Source organism: Suricata suricatta, chromosome 3 (genome assembly GCF_006229205.1).
Source record: "Suricata suricatta isolate VVHF042 chromosome 3, meerkat_22Aug2017_6uvM2_HiC, whole genome shotgun sequence".
Taxonomy (NCBI): Eukaryota; Metazoa; Chordata; class Mammalia; order Carnivora; family Herpestidae; genus Suricata; species Suricata suricatta.
Window position 1 is genome coordinate 73691709 of NC_043702.1, and position 20726 is coordinate 73712434.

A 20726-nucleotide genomic window follows, 5' to 3' on the forward strand; every position below is an offset into this window, starting at 1 on the left:
TGCGACACAGAGGCAGTGGTTAAGAATTGAGGTTCTGGCATCAGCTCTGGGACCAAGATGATGGTTATCCTCAATCTACGTTGAGTTCAACTTACATATTCAAACAGAATACCCTTTAAAATAATTTATTTTCTTTCACCTTAGCTTCATCTTGCCACCCTCAGTGCCTAACTAGTTTCTTCTGATTTCATGCCCTTAAAATTGAACTTTTAAACTCTATTTTGTGTAACTGTGATGTTTTTATGAGAACTCTGTGAGAAGTCAATATCCAATTTAATTTTTTCCTACATTATTGAAACTTATTTTGTACGATGAATTCACTGCTCAGAAATAATTCAATGTGTGGCCTTGTTGTTGACACAGAAATTCAACATGTTTCCATGAAGGTCCATTAGAAACAGAGTTTTTAAAAGATTTGATAATATATCATAATGAAGATATTTTATAAGGCATTTACATTGTCTCTCTTTCAATCACTAGGACAAGAACAGAATTAAAATAAGCCCCTGACTAATCTTGTGAGATGAGGGCAGTAAAGATTTTCTTTTAAAGCAAACACAATTTATTTTTCAAGTTGTTCTGATGTTTAATAACAGTTTGCTGTTATTTATATTTTTTATGTGCTTCTTTGATCAGATACAAATTTTAGTAGGGAAATAAGCAAACATTCCTAAAAATGAATTATAAACAACTGTATTTTAGAATACTAAAAGGATTTTAAAACTTTCAATTCAGCAAAGTTAATTATTTTTCCCTAACTGAAATAATGGAAAAACAAAAATGTCGACACGTTCATGGCTTTGGGGAAGTGATCTTCATGCCCCCAAGGTCATGTTCCTTAGCAGCCATTGCTGGGATCTGCTTCCACTACAGTCCTGCATGGTAGGCACCATTTTGTCTTCTTCAGAAGGTTCATCGAGGCATTGGTTACTGTTAACATGTCTCAAGGTGAGTCTCTGTAAAAGATAACCAGTGATCAGTGCAGCCTATTTTATTGTTACCTTCAGTCGCTCGTCAGAATAAATCTCTTTTAAAGACCCTTTCTTATTTTTTAAGTATAAACACAGTGATACATATGTTTGTAAAACAAACTGCACAGGGCTCTGAATTATACAACGTTTACTGTTAAGGTTTCATCATTGTCTAATGCACCTCTATCTGCAGATGGTTAAGGAAATTGGCTGACATTTACTACGCACTGCCAAGAATTCAAGCTCCTTTGCAAAAAGCCCGATTGTGAGCTCTGAGTTCACTTGAGGGCTGCAAATATTAACATGCTTTCACAAAGCCTTCGTTTTCTTAGGCGTGTGTTACTCAGTAACCATTTGGTAAACATGCAAAGAGATGTCACAGCTGTGACCCAAATGAACAAAACTGCTAGAGATGTTCCCATTTCAAATACAAAACACACCATAGTATCTGTGGCTATGAGACATTCAGTGTAGAAGAATGATGGTCATAGTAACAAAGAACTGTTACTTGACAGTATGCTCACCATATTTTGGTTTTCATTTTTAAGCATATTAAAAATTGTCAGGGCCAAATATAAAAAGGGATGTTATGGTCATATATTTTAAAATATATCTATATTTTACTTTCTGGATAATAATGATACTCATTAATAAGCATCCTCTCAGTACCCAAATGCTAAACTGTAATTCTAGTAATTGTATCATGTGAATGAGTCATCGCATGTCTTGTCTTTTGAGTTCACATTCATATAATTTTTGTAAAGTTTTATACGTTTATTTTGAGAGAGAGAGAGAATGAACAGGGGAGGAGCAGAGAGATGGAGGGAGGGAGGGAGGGAGGGAGGGAGGGAGAGAGAGAGAGAGAGAGAGAGAGAGAGAGAGAGAGAGAGAGAGAGAGAATGAATGAGAATGAGAATGAATCCCAAGCAGGCTCTGTGCTTACAGCCCCCGATACGAGATCATGACCTGAGCCAAAATCAAGAGTCAGGTGCTTAACCAACTGAGCCAACCAGGAGTCCCAAGTTAACATTTGGACTTTGAAATCATACTTTTGAACTTTTCAAATATACGTTTTAAATCCACATGTTTTATTATGCATATTAATTTATGCACACAATTTATATAAATTTCTGCTCAGTGTCATGGGCAATGGCTAGAACCATTTTATATGAAAAATTCCCACCCTGAAGATAAGTATTTGAACATATGGAAGGTGATTTGCAGGTATATCTAGAAAAAAAGCACACATTATGCTTTCTTGCAAATGCCAAAATTAAAGGTAGACAAACCTTTTTGGGGGAAGTGGGGGAGTAGCTCTTGATATTACATTGAAAATTAGATTTTAAAAAATGTGGAAGGAGGGGTGCCTGGGTGGCTCAGTCGGTTAAGCCTCCGACTTCGGCTCAGGTCAGATCTCACGTTCGTGGGTTCGAGCCCCACGTCAGGCTCTGTGCTGACAGCTAGCTCAGAGCCTGGAGCCTGCTTCTGATTCTGTGTCTCCTTCTCTCTCTGCCCCTCCCCCTCTCATGCTCTGTCTCTCTCTATCAAAAATAAATAAAACATTAAAAATTGTTTTTAAATGTGGAAGGAGCCTCTGGGTGGCTCAGTCGGTCAGATCCAACTCTTGATTTTGATTCAGGTCATGAACTCACAGTTCCTGAGATCCAGCTACATAGGGGTCTGTGCTGGGTGTGAAACGATGGTCTCTCTGCCTATTCCCTTGGTGCATGCACACCCTTTCGCTTTCTCTTAAAAAAAAAAAAAAAAAGCAGGGACCATGCAATAAAAATGGTGGAGAAACACTGCCTGGACAGTTGTAATTTGTTTGGATTAGGACTGCAGAGACCCTGGACTACACTGTCCTGAGTAGAGATAGAATGGAAAATAAGCTTGTGTAGGGAACACTTAATAGACAACAAGCAGGAAATTGAAAGCACAAAGCTATTAAATTTAAAGGAGAATTCAAGATTGAGACCTTTGTTGCTCTTTCAATATGTGAAATCAAGCTGTTTATACTAGAGAGAGAGAGAGAAAGAGAAGATGAAATGGCAAAAGATAGGCAAGAAGATGTTTTATGATGCTAGAAATTATGCTCTTGGCTAATGAACCAGCAACCAACTTGGGAAAAAAATACAAAACAAAACATTTTTTGCTAGAAAATTTTTGTTAAAAGAAAAAAAATTCTTTATTTTTGTTACTCTCCTGAGGTCCTTTATGTATATATATCCTCTGTAAAAATAAAAAATAAAAAACAACTTACTCGTGATGGCTTGTATTAGATCTTTTTTTTTTAATGTGACATTAAGGATCAGATTGTCAAGTATATAAGTGTGATAATTTTTACAATATTAACATATTTTCCTTATTTTCTTTGAAGGAATTCATTAATAGTCAAAAGATACCATCATAAAACAAAAAACTCACCAAAAACCTCTCCTTTTTAATGTAGTGTGGTAGAAAGACCAGACATTTTAGGGTCAGCAAGACCTAAGTTTGAATTCCTGTTCCCCCACTTACCAGCCATGAAAACTTGGGCAAACCACCGAATCATTCTGAAACCTTGATTCTTTATCAGAAAATGCTTATTTATACTTAGTATTTAAAAATGCTCTTTTCCCTTCTGTTTAAAACTTTTAACCTTTATTTAACTATATAACTGTGAACTCCTTAGTGATCTGATAAGGGTAATAATGTTAACATGTTTCTAGGCAACATTGCTTATGGTAAAAATAACCTCTGAATGATAAATTGCATCTGTATCTGATACACTGCATTGTAAACGGCTGATAAGAAACCAGATCCTGGGCGTCTCTAAGTGCCAAGGCTTGCAGTTTTGCATACTCTTTTGGGTTCCTCAGAGCTGGGCCTGTGGAGTTGTTACAGAGATAGGTCTCGGGTGCTTCGAGCCGGATGGTCACCATATCACCCTGATACAGTTCTCATCTCTTCACAGAGGGCTGTCACCTGTGGACGAGCTAGCTCCCCTAAGGCAATATGAACTGCTACAGGGTCTGCTGAGAGAAGCAAGATTTCGTCCTAGAAGTCTGTAAGTAAACTTGGGACACGAAGTGTCCAGTTAACCCTAAGAAGATCCCTTGTTGGACATTATACTGTCAGGTATGTTTTGAAAACAAACTAAGATAATATATGTCAATTGCCTTGTACGCAAGTTCTCTGTCCAAAATGTCCAAACTTTCCCGGCTTTCTGACATGTCTCAAATGTTAGTTCTAATGTAAACAATGCCCCTTCTCTTCGCTCTTATCCATACTTCCATTCAGCTTTGTCACTGAGCATTCCAAGCCCCATTGTGTCTTCTACTAACAACTTTAACTGGTTCATCTGAATCAGAATAATGCCCAACTTCCCATGTGTTCTCATAGGAAGCTATTGAACAATGTAATATCCTTTATTTACAGGACAATAATCCCCTTAAGATCAAGAAGTAGGACATGTTCTTATTTGCACTCTTATGAGAATTTCATACCAGTTTTTTGACTTAAACTGAGTGATTCCTTTTATTGCTTACTGAGAAGAAATTCAGAAATCACACAAGTGATAAAAGGTATAATTTTAAAAGAGCTTTTATTATTATATCACTTAGCCAACCACAAAGAAAATCTTAGGTATAATTTATGTTATAAAGTTATTGAAAATTACATCTTAGTCTTCAAAAATGCATTTGCTTAAAGTTTCAGGTTAAAATAATAAATTCTAGACAGGCTACTCTAAATCTGCACACAATGGAAGTATCTGAATAAAAAATTAACAAATTTAATTAATTTTAATGTTCCCAAAACAATCCATATATTTGGTGATGGTAGTTTTTTTAATTGATTATTTTTAGCTCTAATGCAAAATCTGTTATTATGTAAACATGACTATAGTTAGCCTTAAAAAGAGCTAATATAGCATAATGTATTCCATTAATTATATCTATGCATATATAAATATTTGAAATAAAGTAAAAACTGGAAAATGTCTATTATTTAATAATAGGCTGAACACTTAATATAGTCAGCCTCCCAATTAATAGGCAGCATAATTATATGTATGCATGTATAAATATTTGAAATAAAGTAAAAACTGGAAAATATCTATTATTTAATAATAGACCAAGCTACTTAATATAGGCAGCCTCCAAATTAATAAGCAGCTAAAAGTAAAAGAAAAATAACTTCATGGAGAAATAGCACATAAAGATTTTTCTTAAGTACATTTTAAAGATTTTCTAGATTTCAATAACAGAACATAACAAAAATAGTAAAATAAATTTAACACAGTCTGCGAAACAAATTTACAAAACTTATTAGAGAATGTAGTCAGTAGGATTCTTAAAGATATTCCTAAAAACTTCCGTTCTTGTATAGTTTCTTAGGAGCCATTTTTGCAAAGGGCTATCATTACATGTTTCCACAGTGGGCTGCTGGGACCCATCAGCTACTTTGCTTACTGAGAGACAGGACTGGGTGATTATGTGAAGAAGAGTGTGGGTCTGTTTGACAAAGAAAATAATCAATAATGACAAAATCATGTACAAAGGCAGTAATCAATCAATCAGTCTTGGCAACATGCAATTTCTACTGGATAAGGATGGAAGGCACAGTCATAAGAATTGCATCCATGGAGCTATGGGCCACACCCTTTTGGATGGCCTTAGTATCACTGTATTAAGTAGGAGCAAGTGAAGGTAAGACTGGGAAGATGGAGCAGAGTTCTGAGATCAAATGTTGAAACATTTTGAACAAAAAGTTATTTTGGGCAGAAAAGGTATATTCTCAAAGCTGACTCTAGTGATAATTTATTTATTTTTTTTTTTTACTGCTAAATGGGTTATTTTGTGAGTAGATATTCCAAACTATTGAATTTTCAGAGTTTTATCAGTTATGGTTTTTGACTTCCTTAGTGCTTTGCCCTAAACTTGAGCAGAGGCCAGGGAAGAATCCAGGGGAGAATTCATTGGTTTAATGCTTGGTTTTCCTTTGTACGGTATGGTACTGAAACTGTTCCTACCACGTGTTCACACAGCTGACTGGTGTTAAGAGTGTCGCACATATGTATTGCCAAATTATCTAAATGTCAGAAAGTTAACGAAGAGAGGAAAAATAAAAAAGGTCAGTTCCACTTGGGCTCTTAATCTGACCTAATTCTCCAAACACAATTTGTAATTAATTAGTTTCTTATTTTCTATTTCCTCCTCAGGAGCATTAGCTCCAGGAAGGCCAGGAACTGTAACTACATACATCAAGCCTGGCCTGCCCACAGGAGGGTCTATAAGTTCTGATTGAAACAATAGTGAAAGGCCAATGCAGAAAATGAATTCTGTTCAAATTAAACTATATCTCTTGCAGCTTCATGGACACAAACCATTGGATTTTCCATTTCAAGGATTTAGTTTTTATTGAAAAATGGTAGACAAATGATGTATACGGATACAAAGGATAACATCATATATAATAAATCATAATATATGATGTTATATATAATATATAAAATTTATATTTAAGATTCTATATTTGTTTTTAAACCAAAGTTGAATTTTCTGTCTATACTGTTTAAAATTCCTAAGCTTGATAATCCTCTACCTTCAGTGCTGTTTCTTTTCATAATAAATTGTTCTTGGTAAATGTCATGTTAACATCAAAGACCACAGTGTTAGTGATTGTGAATTTCATCTGTTATTAAAAAATTAATTATAAAGTTTTCCTTGATTTCAAACAAAACAAAACTTGATTTTACTTATGCTTAGGAAATGTAACTCCAAAACATAAATACAGTATAAAGTTTTTCATAAAAAATATTTATAATATTTCCTTCCAAAGTGTTTATCTCATGAATGACCATGAAAAATATTCAAAGAACTTTCACTCCTGGTACATCTGAAAAGCCAGTAAACCAGAAGAAAAATTAGAAACCTCAAATAGTCCCAATGAGATAAAAAAGTATTTTTCATTTTAAAAACCCCAAAAAACATTTAGAGTTTTCATTTGCTTGACAAAAAAGTGTAGTTTACTTATTTTTTCTCAGTGTTCTGTCTACAGGAGATCCCAATGATTAATATTTTATGTGTTTTCTAGTTATTTTTAGTGCACATATGTGCAAATTTATGTTCATCCAATTAAATACCCTCCAACTTTATTGTGGTCTTTCTTAACATTCCTTACCATTCAAATGATCTAAAAACATAAATACACAATTTCTACAAAGTAGATTTTCCAAAACTCATTTCACTCTTCCGTTTTGGGGAATATCTTTCCAATTTGGAGCTATTACAAATAATGCTATCATAAACATCTCTGTCTCTCTCCACATCTATAATCATTTTTTTAGAAATAATTCTTGAAGTGAAGTCACGCGCTCAAAGGATATGAACATTTTAATACATACTTGCAAAGTTTAAAAAAATCTACAATAATTATTTTGTAATAATAGCAGTAGCAGCTAACATTTCCTATACTTATTATATGCCAGGATACTGCATGGTGTTAGTTTACTATGTCTATACCAGTGTTGTGTGTTCTAAAAATGTTTTTGGACAGAGGCAGGATAGAGAAAGAAATAGATCTAAGACCACACATGAAATGATTTTTTAATGTATTTTTGATAGTTATAAATAGCCAGTGAAAATGAAAGAAAAAGTCAGTTTAAATATTTCTCCTGTGCTGATTATTCAAGACCTTGAATATTTTTATATTAGGCATAATTTTTTTTCTCTTAAATACTCTTTATTAAGCATATCAGCCCTTGTACTTGTTGCAAACCCCCCTCACAACTTTGGAAGACTGTCATGTTAATTCAGTTTTGAAGGGTAATGTGACACAGGCTGACATGAAGCATGCCAAATATCATTTCCTATTGCTTTATTTCAAATAATGAGTAGGAAGCAGAGTAAAATAAACCCTAAGCTATTATTGGTTTTTGTTTATAACATTACTTACTCACTCTCCTTTGAAGTGTAAGCATTAGTATTTCCTGGGATTTACAAAATTTGAATTATATTATTTAAAGAGGTATATAAGAAAGCAATAATTCCTATCTTTAAACATATCTGTATGTTCTATATAAGATAGGATGTGTGTGTCATGCATGGAGTATCTCTAAATCCACTTTTTTGGATAATTACTACTGAAAGCCAATTGAGATCAGGCTAGGAAAGCAAGTTTAGTGATAAAGGAATTGCAAAATTATAAAATCAAGTCATACTTTTGCATCTTCTTTATTAAAAAGCACTAAGTGAAAAACCTGATCATTTGATGAACAAAAAGAAGTGACTGGTCAGTTAAAGAACCAATCATATAGGCTTCAGTTTAAAAGATTCCATACTAAAATGCTGTTTAGTTTAAAAAGTCAAAAATTTAAAATGAAACTCAATTGACTGTTATATATATGATAAAAATAGACTGTTATATTCTATAGCAGTAAGATTTCCCCTATTGATAATGTACACAATAATTATTAAAACAGTAATATGGCTTGTTATTCAAAATACTAAATATGATCTCCTAACAAGGTGAACTGTGTTTCATTAGAATAGAACATGCATATTCTAAAAAGCACATGTAAATATTTCTGAAACAGGAACTAAAATTATAATACTAAACTATTGAAATGTCTATTCACTAATTGTGTCTACATAAGAAACCACAGGTATGGGTCAGTGGGAATCTGGAAAGGTAACACTAGTCAGATATACACAGCCTATTAAGGTAAATTGAGTCACTGTTTTTATTAGGAGTGCTACACAAGGAAATGGCTGGATTGCCATTATAGATTACTTACCTTGAAATTATATTGCCATTTACCTGCTTTCTGATAAAGGTAAATAAAAGAGGAGGTGTTAAGTAAAGTCTAAATAGAAGCTTATGTGATACCAGTAAATATCAGTCCAACATATTTTACCTACTGAAAAAAATCTCTTATCTTGAGACTCTGGGAAACATTTGATACAGATGGATATTGAATTCAATTTCTCAGTCAACATGCTCAGTCACATGAAAAACAAGACTTATTTTTAGCATCATATTTTGCTCCCTTATTTTTTCTTTGTTGCATAGTGTTTGTTGAGATAAGTGTTCTGTTCTAAAATTAGATTCTTACACTGTATATAGCTGCTTGAATGTTCAAAAAGAAATGTGGTTATGTGCGCTTATTGTCAGAAAATGTAAATTTCAAATGCATTGGAACACAACTGCAATGTTTAAATAGAATATACGAAAATCTGAGTAAAATAGAATGGATGGATGGCAATTTTATAAAAATATTTTTAAAAGGTTTCAATGCAGTCAGATTTAGGTATTTTTTTTCTTTTTTGTTGTAATTCTGTGGTAATTGCTTTCATAGCACCACAGTGTTCAGGTACTTTATTTAAGAGATTCTAGACCAGGTGATGATACTGTAGTTTTGTGGATGATGCCTGGTTCGCCCCCAAATTGAACCTGTTTAGCCAAGTGTAAAGTGATACTGAATTAAATGCATGGCTGTGTTAAAAAAAAAAAAAAGATAATAAAGTGAAAAAATGTTTCAAATTAAAGTTGGCCAAACACACGTATTTATTACCAACATGTTCATAGTTTCACTCAAATAAAAGTAGAAGCCATTAGATATTAATTATATTATGAATATGTATAAAGTTTGGAAGCAATTAGACCATACTGACAAGTAGTTTTATGGCTGTTCCTCTAAATAGTTTATTGCAGAACATCTTTCCAAATATTAAGGAAAGGAGAAATTCTATGTGAATAAAATTGGGTATGGGAAATAATTGATAATATATAATAATTTCTTTTATTTATAATATACATTCAGCTTATCAGATCAGCATCATTAAAAGCATCAAATTGTTTCTAGTTTTTCAGTGATCTCAAGAGGAATGTAGAGAGTGGAAAGATTGCTAGAATCAGTGTCAGAAACCTGGGGTCTAAAACCTAGAGAAGCTACTTTAACACTTGAAGCTTACATTTACTAATGTGGAGAATACAGATAACGATATCATCTTACAGGACTATTGTTAGAATTGCTAGAGAAAACAGATTATATACACTCTAAATTTCAGTCCCTTCTCTTTTCCCTACACTCAGTCATGAAGCAAACAAACTGGAGAGAATCTTTTCTTTTTTATGGTCTTTTTTTTGTTGGTGGTGGTGTTTTTTTTGTTTGTTTGTTTTGTGAGACAGAGACAGCACGAGCAAGGGAGGGTCAGAGAGAGAGGGAGACACAGAATCCGAAGCAGGCTCCAGGCTCTGAGCTGTCAGCACAGAGCCCGACGCAGGGCTCGAACCCATGAACCGTGAGATCATGATCTGAGCCGAAACTGGAAACCAGATGCGTACCCAACTGAGCCACCTAGGTGCCCCGAGACTCTGTGTTTTGAGGCTTTATGATATTGTTTAGTTTTTCTCTGGATTTTCTAATAATTCTCCTATTTTGACTTATTTCCTTTTTTTAATGTTTATTTTTGAGAGAGGGAGAGGAGAGAAAATGTGCAAATGGGGGAGGGGCAAAGAGAGAGGGAGACAGAATCCTAAGTAGGCTCCAGTCTGAGCTGTTACATAGCGCTTGATGCAGGGCTCGAACCACAAACTGTGAGATCGTGACTTAGACTGAAGTCAGATGTTTTACTGACTGAGCCACCCAAGTGCCCCATGACTGACTTTTCTAAAATCGAAAGTGCTATGGTAAATAAGACAGAATATTTCAGCTGTTCACAGTGAGATTCACAATTGTACAGGTGACTAGCTTTCTTTGATTACTTTATTAGACCCTAATTCCTGCCCCAACCACTGGTGATGTGATCTTTGTCCTTATTCTCTGCCCAATAAAGGCTAAAAGAAGAGAACTTTAAGAAAAGTTTCAGCTCTCATAATCCTGTGAAGTCCACCAAGTTTTATTTTACTTTGAATAGTATACCATACTCGGAGGTTTCTCAAAGAAAATTAACTTTGCCTTTGATAGCAGTAGATAAATAATTGAATTAAAGAAGTAGCAAGTAGTACTTTCTGTTTCCCACAGGTTAGAGGCCAGAAGACCGGTGCTTCTTGGCAATGACTCCTCTTGCCCAGTGTCACTCACCCTTTACTCCCTATCCCTCCCTCATCTTTCCTGAAAACCTGTCATTTCCCAAAGTGTATTTATGCCTTTTCTTAACTTTGCAATAATTCCAACAGTTTATAAAAAGACTAAGGAAGATAAATAGATGTTTGGCCACTGTCTAGACCTAACCTTCTCAAACTTTAATATGTATGTAAATGACCTGGGGATTTGTTAAGATTCAGACTCCAAGATAGTCTAGTAAGATTGCAAATTAACAAAAACTTCCAGATGATGTTACTTGTCCGAGAATCACACTTTGGGTGGTGAGAGTTGGGACTATTTGTGGATTAAGCATTAGATTTCAATTTCTTTTAAACAATTTTTCTCTATTCTTCTGACTTTTTTTTTTTCACAAATGAAATCAGTCTTATTTCAAAGTTGAAATTTCCAGAAAGGTGATTCATTATTCCTTTGATTATTCTATTCTCTTGTGTCTTCTCTACAGTATGATTTATACATTCATAAATTTGGCAAAAAATCTATCACTCAAATATTAAAGTTAGACAAGTTGAACATCATAATTTAATTTTGAAAACATATAGGAGAGTAAGGTATGTTATATAATTATTACTATGATCAGATTTATTAAACATTTCTCATTATTTATGGCATATTACAAGCATTTTTATGTGTGTCCTGGAAATTAAATTTACCTGACACAAAATATTACAATGCTTGAAAAGTACTACAATAGTTAACTACTAGTTTTCTAAAAGAGTAAATTTACAAAAACCATTTCTTTGTCTTAGGTGAAGCAATCTATTTTTTTATCTTTTCTTTCAAAATCCCTTTGTATTCAACAATCTTCCTGCTGGCTGATGAAAATATCAAATATATACCTAAGTACCAAAAATATAGTTATTTCAGAAATTAATCTGAGTTATGACCATAGTAGCCCACTCAAAAAAATAAGAGAAGTTTGAAGATTAAAAGTAGTACTCTGAAATTCAACACTGCTTCACCTTATATATACTCATTCCCCTTTCCTTATAAATATATTATAGATTTCTTAATTTTTAACACAGGCCCAATAAAGTCCTGGGTTCCTTGTGACAACTAAAGAACAACAGCAATGAAAAGTTTTGTTAAAAACTACTTGTAGGATTTCTCCTTTATGTACTTCTCTTTACAGAAGGAGAGAGCCAATGTTCCAGGTTTACCCCCATATATTATTTGAAGGAAGTGTCTTCTGCAGTCTTAATACAGAGGGTGGTGATGATGATAGCTTAAGAGAAAAAAGGGGGGTCAAGGTGAACAAGGTACAGAGGAGACAAGAGTCTGACTAGAACACACTGCTGCATTATAGGAACAGTTCAGGAGGTTTGCCCTTAATTATGTCCCAAAAGAAGAATATTTTATGTCCAGATTTATATTATATACATTTTAGAGCCAAATTTTAACCCAGCGTAATCAGTTTTAAGTCATGTAAAAACTCAGTAAGTTTTCCTGCTAAGAAATTACATAATGCAAATGGGAAGGACATTCAAAAAGTTTTTAAAAAGAAGACGTTATTACAATATCAATAATACCAACCGCTGTAGATTGGTTTTTACACTTGCAGAGTATTTAGGCTTAGATAACATGCTGCATTTGTGAAATTCATTTACCTCTAGTGCATTATTTATCTTGCAAGAATAGTTTGTCTCTTATTTTAAGCCACCAACCATTTAATAATGAGGAAAATGTAACACAGATGACCCAATTCATTTTGTTAAGCAAAGGAAACTGAAAGAAATGAAGCTGTTTCAAGGCAACTTCCCTATGGAGAAGAAGATATTTCTTTTTTATTAGCTCCATCTGATGGTTGATCTGGTTTTTACACACTGCCTGGCTATAAATTCCCAACAGTAATTTTATTTTTTTCTCTCCCTCTCTTTTATCAGAAAGATGCACAATATTGAGAAAATGCTGCTTGGCTGATTATGTACATAATTAGTTTATTGAATTTTGCAAATATTTACTATAATAAAGAGCATTCATGCTTATCAGATTTTTTTTCCTCTAAGTTGGGAAGCTGTAAAATTTTAAATTTGAAAACTAAAAATATTGTTGATATTGTCCTATAATACACATCTTCGTATATACCTCTCACGTGAGAATAGCTGGCCAGTTGCCTAATTTATGTTAAGCATATACATGTGATAATACGTATTAAGCACATAAAAATGAATTTATTTTTCTTAGTCATGTTTTACACGAATGGACTAATTTGGCAAAAACCTATGTTTATGCTATACCATCCTAATGCTATCAGGCAGAGGCATGCATGCTTGAAAATACAGTTCCTCCAATTAAGACAAAATTGCTCAGGATTTAAATGTATTTGAAATATATGCACTTGAGCACTAAGTAATAAGTAAATTAAAGAAAATACTGTACCTCAGCATCATATTCCCATAACTGATTTCCTCTCATGTGGTGGCATTTTAACATTATTACAGGTCCACTGAGTCTAGAAACATCCAAGCACAAATCATCGGTTCGAATTTCTTTGTCAGCAGTATAAGAAAACACCTGGAAATATAAAATTCAGCTAATAAAATAATCTCCTTAAAAACAAAAAGAAACCCCACAATATAGCAGAAAGCATACATATCAATATGTATTTTCAAATAGTCTCTGCTGTGTGATCTTGAGAAAGGACTCACCTCCGAGTCCTTTTTCTCAACTGCAAAATGAGGCAACTTGATAAATAACATAGTATTATTAATCTAATACAGTATTATAGTATTATTTGGTGGCACCACACATTTCCTGCCCTATACTTGTCTCATATGTCTTAACACGGGTTCAACAAAATAAACTTTGTTAACTATATGGGGCTCAATAAAGGGCACTCCTGATTCTCAGCACCATACGACCAGTACCCCAGCTCTACAGATACAGTGATGTCTTTCATAAGGACATTTAAGTCTTTCTTTCCATGGTACATCATGTAAATTTTATTAAAGATTGCCAGTGTGTTTCCAAAAGTTGTAGAATTAGCTTCTCTAGAGATCTCATTAAAGGTAGGCCCTCTGCTGGGCTTGGCTACAAATCTCAAAATATACAAGAAATGTCAAGACGGATTGTGCTTTCTTTGTTAGCTAATATAAACTGATACTATAAGAATCTCTATTGTTTAAATTCCTGGTATGAATAATTTATAACATTGATTATTGAGGGTTCATGAGAGTTAGTACCCAATTGTAGAAGTTACTTTCTTTTGTTAGCAATGATAAGCATGGTTCAGTTTTTACTTTGTAATGTTAAGAAGGAATATAAGGCTGATTATCTGAGAAACTTTCAGTTTTCCACTGCATCTGGTAAAATTGGAGGAAGTCAGTTCTACAAATCACTTGCAAACTTTGGAGCCCTGGTCTGTATGTGAACAAGTTAGTCTTGCAGGGGCCGGCCTCTTCAGCACTGAGACTCAGGACTTCTCTGAAAATTACAGGTGATCGGAGAAAAGTGCAAAGTCGATGATAAGGAATTCTTCACAAAGGTTGTACATTCTACTCAACAATATGAAACCTTGAGAAGTAGATGAAATTCATTTAATTGAACTATATAAAAAATACTGTAGATTTCATGTATGGATTCAGAAGAAAATTTCCTATTTTTCGTACTTTTTAATGCTCATCCTTTTAAAAAAAAATTTTTAATAGTTTATTGTCAAATTGTTTTCCATACAACACCCAGTGCTCTTCCCCTTAAGTGCCCTCCACCATCACCACCATCTCTTTCCCCTCCTCCCCCTTTCCCTTCAACCCTCAGTTCATTCTCAGCATTCAATAGTCTCTCAAGTTTTGCATCCCTCTCTCTCCCCAACTCTCTCTCCCTCCTCCGCTCCCCCTGGTTCTCCATTAGGTCTCTCCTGTTTTCCTGCTAAATGTATGAGTGCAGACATATGGTTTCTGTCCTTCTCTGCCTGACTTATTTCACTTAGCATGACACCCTATGTCCATCCATTTTCCTGCAAATGGCCGGATTTCATTCTTCCTCATTGCCATGTAGTAAAAGCCTAAATGTCCATCACCTGATGAGTGGATCAAGAAGATGTATATATACACAATGCTCATACTTTTAATGAAACTTATGAGTAACCAAGAGAATAAGAGAAACTTCCATCAAATATAAGTATTATATCCTTTCCAAACACAGTATTTGTTAATACAATAAATTTAATACAAACTTAAAGTGGCTGAATTTAATAGGAGACCTTGATTTGAAGGAGAGAAATTTCTAGAGAAATTTCTTTATCTTTTGTTTTAATATGAGGTATAAGTTTCCACATTGAGGTATTTTAGTTGTATACAGATGCCAATGAAAATGGAGGCGCCAAAGTATTCGAATTTGCCACTGATTTTGTATGATGAATATAATCACATCATACAATACAAAAAATGATTTTTCCTCAGGTCTCATGACAGTTTGGAAATTTTACCACATGTTTTATTCCTTGTTTCCTAATTTTAATTCAGCCAGTAGCTATCTTAAGTGATTTATATACAAGAAAGATATCTTTGTAGAATATTCTCTGAGCCTATATATATTATAGGCTGAAATTATATTTCTTTGGCCTTTGCACTTCAAAAAAATTAACTGATGTTAAAATGCTTGGTCTACAGATAATTTTTCCTTAAAAAATCATCTGTGCATAATGTTTTATTATTTCTTAGCATTAATTAATTTGTTAACAAATTCTAAAAAAGAATGATTAATTTATTTTTCATATCTGAGAATCTCATTTTTATGCTTAAGTATTCCTAGGATGGTTTTTATTCTAGTAATAATGTCAGTGTATGTCAGCATATACATGTCTTGCTTGATTTTATTTGGAAATTATTAGGCTTGATCTCAATTATTAATCCTTTTATCTATCATCTTTTTACCCATAGTTATCATCTTTGTGTTTTTTTCATATTTCCTACTGTAGGAAGTTCATGGAATTCACTTTGGGATAGACTAAAATGTTATGTGCAGAGTATTTTGCAAAGATCCCAAGTACCCAGAAAGCAGTTAGTAATTGATACTTAGTGTTATTATACCAGTCTTAGAGGTCCTTCCAGGTTGTGGCCTTGTATATGAATCCCTGCCTTGATAGTGTGCCCAGTACCCAAAGGACAGGAGCCCAGCAGGCTTTGCTCTTGCCTATCTGTGCTGAGCCCCCTGCACACAGTCCTAAAGAGGGGCTCTAATACCTGATGACAGACCCTCCTGACACTTGCAGCTATATAGTCACCCTTTACTGAGTTTCTTATGACTTCAGGTTCAGTGTCCTTAGATTCTCTAGGAAGCAGGTGCTCCTTTTGGCTGTGACTGTGTCAATACCCCTCGTGGGCTCCCTCAGGTGGTGTGTAGTTCCTGGCAGAGTATCTGCCCAATCTGTTCTGCAATAGTTAAAATCTGTATGCCTGATCACAAGGTAAGGTATTTCAATCCTGAACACATATGAAGCACATTAACTTAAACATCACACGTGTTGTTGACTTTATGAGATCAAATCCTTCAGTAGTGGCGTGTAATTACATGTTCTTTTATAAAAATTGGACACTATTCCTCCCTTTCTAGTTACTATTGAAATTGTTATATCATTGGTTATCAGTACTGATTCTTACCGAAACCAAAAGTGAGTTACACATGCTAGATTTAGCGTATATTTCCAGTTGCTCCAATGCCAGTTTGATTCGAATAACAATTGGTTAAATCAAAGTCTAATCACTTTACACTAAGGTGACTAGAAGCAGAGTAAAATAACCAATCTCAGTGTCCTTCCAGCCATTATAAAAGAGGAATAGGGAGGAAGTTAACGGCAATTGAGTACTTATCTGGTTTTAATTGTTTTGGCTTGTTTTTTTATTGTTTATTTTTATTTTTTTCTTTTAAAAAATATTTTAAAATTATTTTTTAATATAATTCTCAAATTGGTTTCCTACAACACCCAGTCCTCATCCCAACAAGTGCCCTCCTTAATGCCCATCACCCATTTTCCCCTCTTCCCCACACCCCACATCCACCATCAGTTTGTTCTCATTATTTAGAGAGACTTACGGTTTGCCTCCCTCCCTCTCTGTAATTATTTTTTCCCCTTCCCCTCCCCCATGGTCCTCTGTTCAGTTTCTTCTGATCCACATATGAGTGAAAACATATGGTATCTGTCTTTCTCTGCCTAACTTCACTTAGCATAATACCCTCCAGATCCATCTACATTGCTACAAATGGCCAGATTTCATTTTTTCTCATTGCCAGGTAGTACTCCATTATATATATGAACCACATCTTCCTTATCCATTTGTCAGTTGATGGACATTTAGGCTCTTTTCATGATTTAGCTATTGTTCAAAGTGCTGTTATAAACATTGGGGTACTAATGCCCCTATGCATTAACACTTCTGTATCCCTTGGGTAAATCCCTAGCAGTGATATTGCTAGGTCATAGGGAAGTTCTATTTTTAATTTTTTGAGGAACCTCAACACTGTTTTCCAGAGCAGCTACACCAGTTTGCATTCCAGCCAACAGTGTAAGAGGGTGCCTGTTTCTCCACATCCTCACCAGCATCTATAGTCTTCTGATTAGTTCATTTTAGCCACTCTGACCGGCCTGAGGTGGTATCTCAGTTTGGTTTTAATTTATATTTCAATCATGATGAGTGATGTTGAGCATCATTTCATGTGTCTGTTGGCCATCTGGATGTCCTCTTTGGAGAAGTGTCTATTCATGTCTTCTGCTCATTTCTTCACTGGGTTATTTGATTTTTGGATGTGGAGTTTTATGAGTTCCTTATAGATCTTGGATACTAGCCCTTTATCTGATACGTCATTTGCAACTATCTTTTCCCATTCTGTTGGTTGCCTATTAGTTTTGTTGATTGTTTCATTTGCAGTGCAGAAGCTTTTTATCTTGATCAGGTCCCAGTAGTCCATTTTTGCATTTGATTCCCTTGCCTCTACAGATGTGTAGAGTAAGAAATTGCTGTGACTGAGGTCAAAGAGGTTGTTTCCTACTTTTTCCACTAGGGTTTTGGTGGTTTCCTGCCTCACCTACAGGTCCTTCATCCATTTTGAGTTTTTGTGTTTGGTGTAAGAAAGCGGTCTGGTTTCATTCTTCTACATGTTGCTGTCCAATTTTCCCAGCACCACCTGCTAAAGAGGCAGTCTTTTTTCCATCGGATACTCTTTCCTGCTTTGTCAAAAATTAATTGACCGTACATTTGTGGGCCCAGCTCTGGATTCTCTATTCTATTCCATTGGTCTATGTGTCTGTTTTTGTGCCAATACCATACTGTCTTGATGATGACAGCTTTGTAGTAGAGGCTAAAGTCTAGGATTGTGATGCCTCCCACTTTGGTTTTCTTCAATATTATTTTGGCTATTCAGGGTCTTTTGTGGTTCCATACAAATTTGAAGATAGTTTGTTCTAGCTTTGAGAAGAATGCTGGTGCAGTTTTGATTGGGATTGTATTGAATGTGTAGATTGCTTTGGGTAGTATTGATATTTTAACAATATTCTTCCAATCCATAAGCACGAAATGTTTTTTCATTTATTTGTGTTCTTCAATTTCCTTCATAAGTTTTCTATACTTTTCAGCATACATATCTTTTATATCTTTGGTTAAGTTTATTCCTAGGTATTTTATGATTTTCTGTGTAATTGTGAATGGAATCAGTTTCTTGATTTCTCTGTTGCTTCATTATTGGTGTATAAAAATGCAACCAATTTCTGTATGTTGAGTTTGTACCCTGTGACTTTGCTGAATGCATGGATCAGTTCTAGCAGACTTTTGGCAGAGTCTGTCAGGTTTTCCATGTAGAGTATCATGTCATCTATGAAAAGTGAAGTTTGACTTCATCGCTGCCAATTATAATGCCTCATTTTATTTTGTTGCCTAATTGCTGATGCTAGGACTTTCAACACTGTTAAACAACAGTGGTGAGAGGGGATATCCTGTTGTGTTCCTGATCACAGGGGAAAAGCACTCCTTTCTTTCCCATTAACGATGATATTAGCTGTGGGATTTTCATAAATGGCTTTTATGATGTCCAAGTAAGTTCCTTCTATCTTTTCTCGAGGGTCTTCATTAAGAAAGGATGCTGTATTTTGTCAAATGCTTTTTCTGCATCTTTCAACAGGACCATATGGTTGTCATCTTTTCTAATGTGATGTATCACATTGATTGATTTGTGAATATTGAATCAGCTGTGTAACCCAGGATGAATCCCACTTGATATTGGTGGATAATTATTTTTATATGCTGTTGAATTCGATTTTCTAGTATCTTGTTGAGAATATTTGCATCCATATTCATCAGGGATGTTGGCCTGTAGTTCTCTTTTTTTTTTTTTGCTGAGTTTTTTTTTTTTTTTTTTTTTTTTTTTTTTTTTTTTTTTTTTTTTTTTTTTTTTGCTGGCTTCATAAAATGAGTCCAGAAGTTTCTCTTCCATTTCTATTTTTTGGAAATGCTTGAGATAAATAGGTATTGACTCTGTTTTAAATATCTGGTAGAATTCCCTAGGGAAGCCATCTTGTCCAGGGCTCTTATTCGTTGGGAGATTTTTGATAACTGATTCGATTTCTGTTCAAATTGTGTCTGTTCAAATTTTTTGTTTCTTCCCATTTGAGTTTTGGTAATGTGTGGGTATTTAGGAATTTGCCCATTTCTTCTAGATTGTCCAGTTTGTTGGCATATAATTTTTCTTAGTATTCCTTGATAATTGCTTGTATATCTGAGGGATTGGTTGTAATAAACCCATTTTAATTTGTGAGTTTGTCTATTTGGGTACTCTCTCATTTCTTTTTGAGAAGCCTGGCAAGAGGTTTATGAATTTTATTTTTTCAAAAACCAACTCTTGATTTCATTGATCTGTTCAACTGTTTTTTTGGATTCTATATTGTTTATTTCGGCCCTGGTCTTTATTATGTCTCTTCTTCTGGGTTTGGGGTGTTCTTGCTGTTCTGCTTCTAGATCTTTGAGGTGTGCTGTTAGATTTTGTATTTAGGATTTGTCTAGTTTCTTGAGATAGGCCTTGATTGCAATGTATTCTCCTCATAGGACTGCCTTTGCTGCATCCCAAAGGGTGTGGATTGTTGTATTTTCATTTTCATTTGCTTACATATATTGCTTAATTTCTTCTCTAATTGCCTGGTTGACCCATTCATTCTGTAGTAGGGTGGTCTTTAACCTCCATGTTTTTGGAGGTTTTCCAGACTTTTTCCTATGGTTGATTTCAAGTTTCATAGCATTGTGATCTGAAAGTGTGCATGGTATGATCTCAATTCTTTTATATTTATTGAGGGTTGCTTTGTGACTCAGTATGTGATCTGTCTTGGAGATAGAGGTGCACTTGAAAGAAGGTGAATTCCATTGATTTGGGATGTAAAGTTCTAAATATATCTGTCAAGTCCATCTGGTCCAATGTATCATTCAGAGCCATTGTTTCTTTAGTGATTCTCTGTCCAGTTGATCTAGCCATTGCTGTCAGTGGAGTATTAAAGTCCCCTGCAATTAGCACATTCTTATCAATAAGATTGCTTATGTTTGTGATGAATTGTTTTATATATTTGGGTGGTCCTGAATTCGGTGCATAGACATGTATAATTGTTAGGACGTCATGATGGATAGACCCTGTAATTATTATATAATGCCCTTCTTCATCTCTTATTACACCCTTTCCTTTAAAGGATAGCT

At 34.4% G+C, this 20726-nt stretch overlaps 1 protein-coding gene across 4 annotated transcripts in view; it reads right to left on the minus strand.

Annotated features, from left to right (window-relative positions):
* Positions 1 to 351: 351 nt before the first annotated feature.
* The window catches only part of GALNT13 (polypeptide N-acetylgalactosaminyltransferase 13), a 579203-nt gene continuing 558828 nt past the window's right edge, over positions 352 to 20726 (minus strand). For 3 of the 4 annotated variants that reach the window (XM_029934560.1, XM_029934559.1, XM_029934558.1), the window contains exons 12-13: positions 13438 to 13572; positions 352 to 956 (exon numbers count right to left, since the gene is read on the minus strand). In XM_029934560.1, the coding sequence (XP_029790420.1) occupies positions 816 to 956; positions 13438 to 13572 (276 nt within the window). In that variant the 3' untranslated portion in view covers positions 352 to 815. Of the gene's footprint in view, positions 957 to 5278; positions 5465 to 8748; positions 8779 to 13437; positions 13573 to 20726 lie in introns of those variants that run through there. The other variant, XM_029934561.1, reaches the window with a different exon arrangement.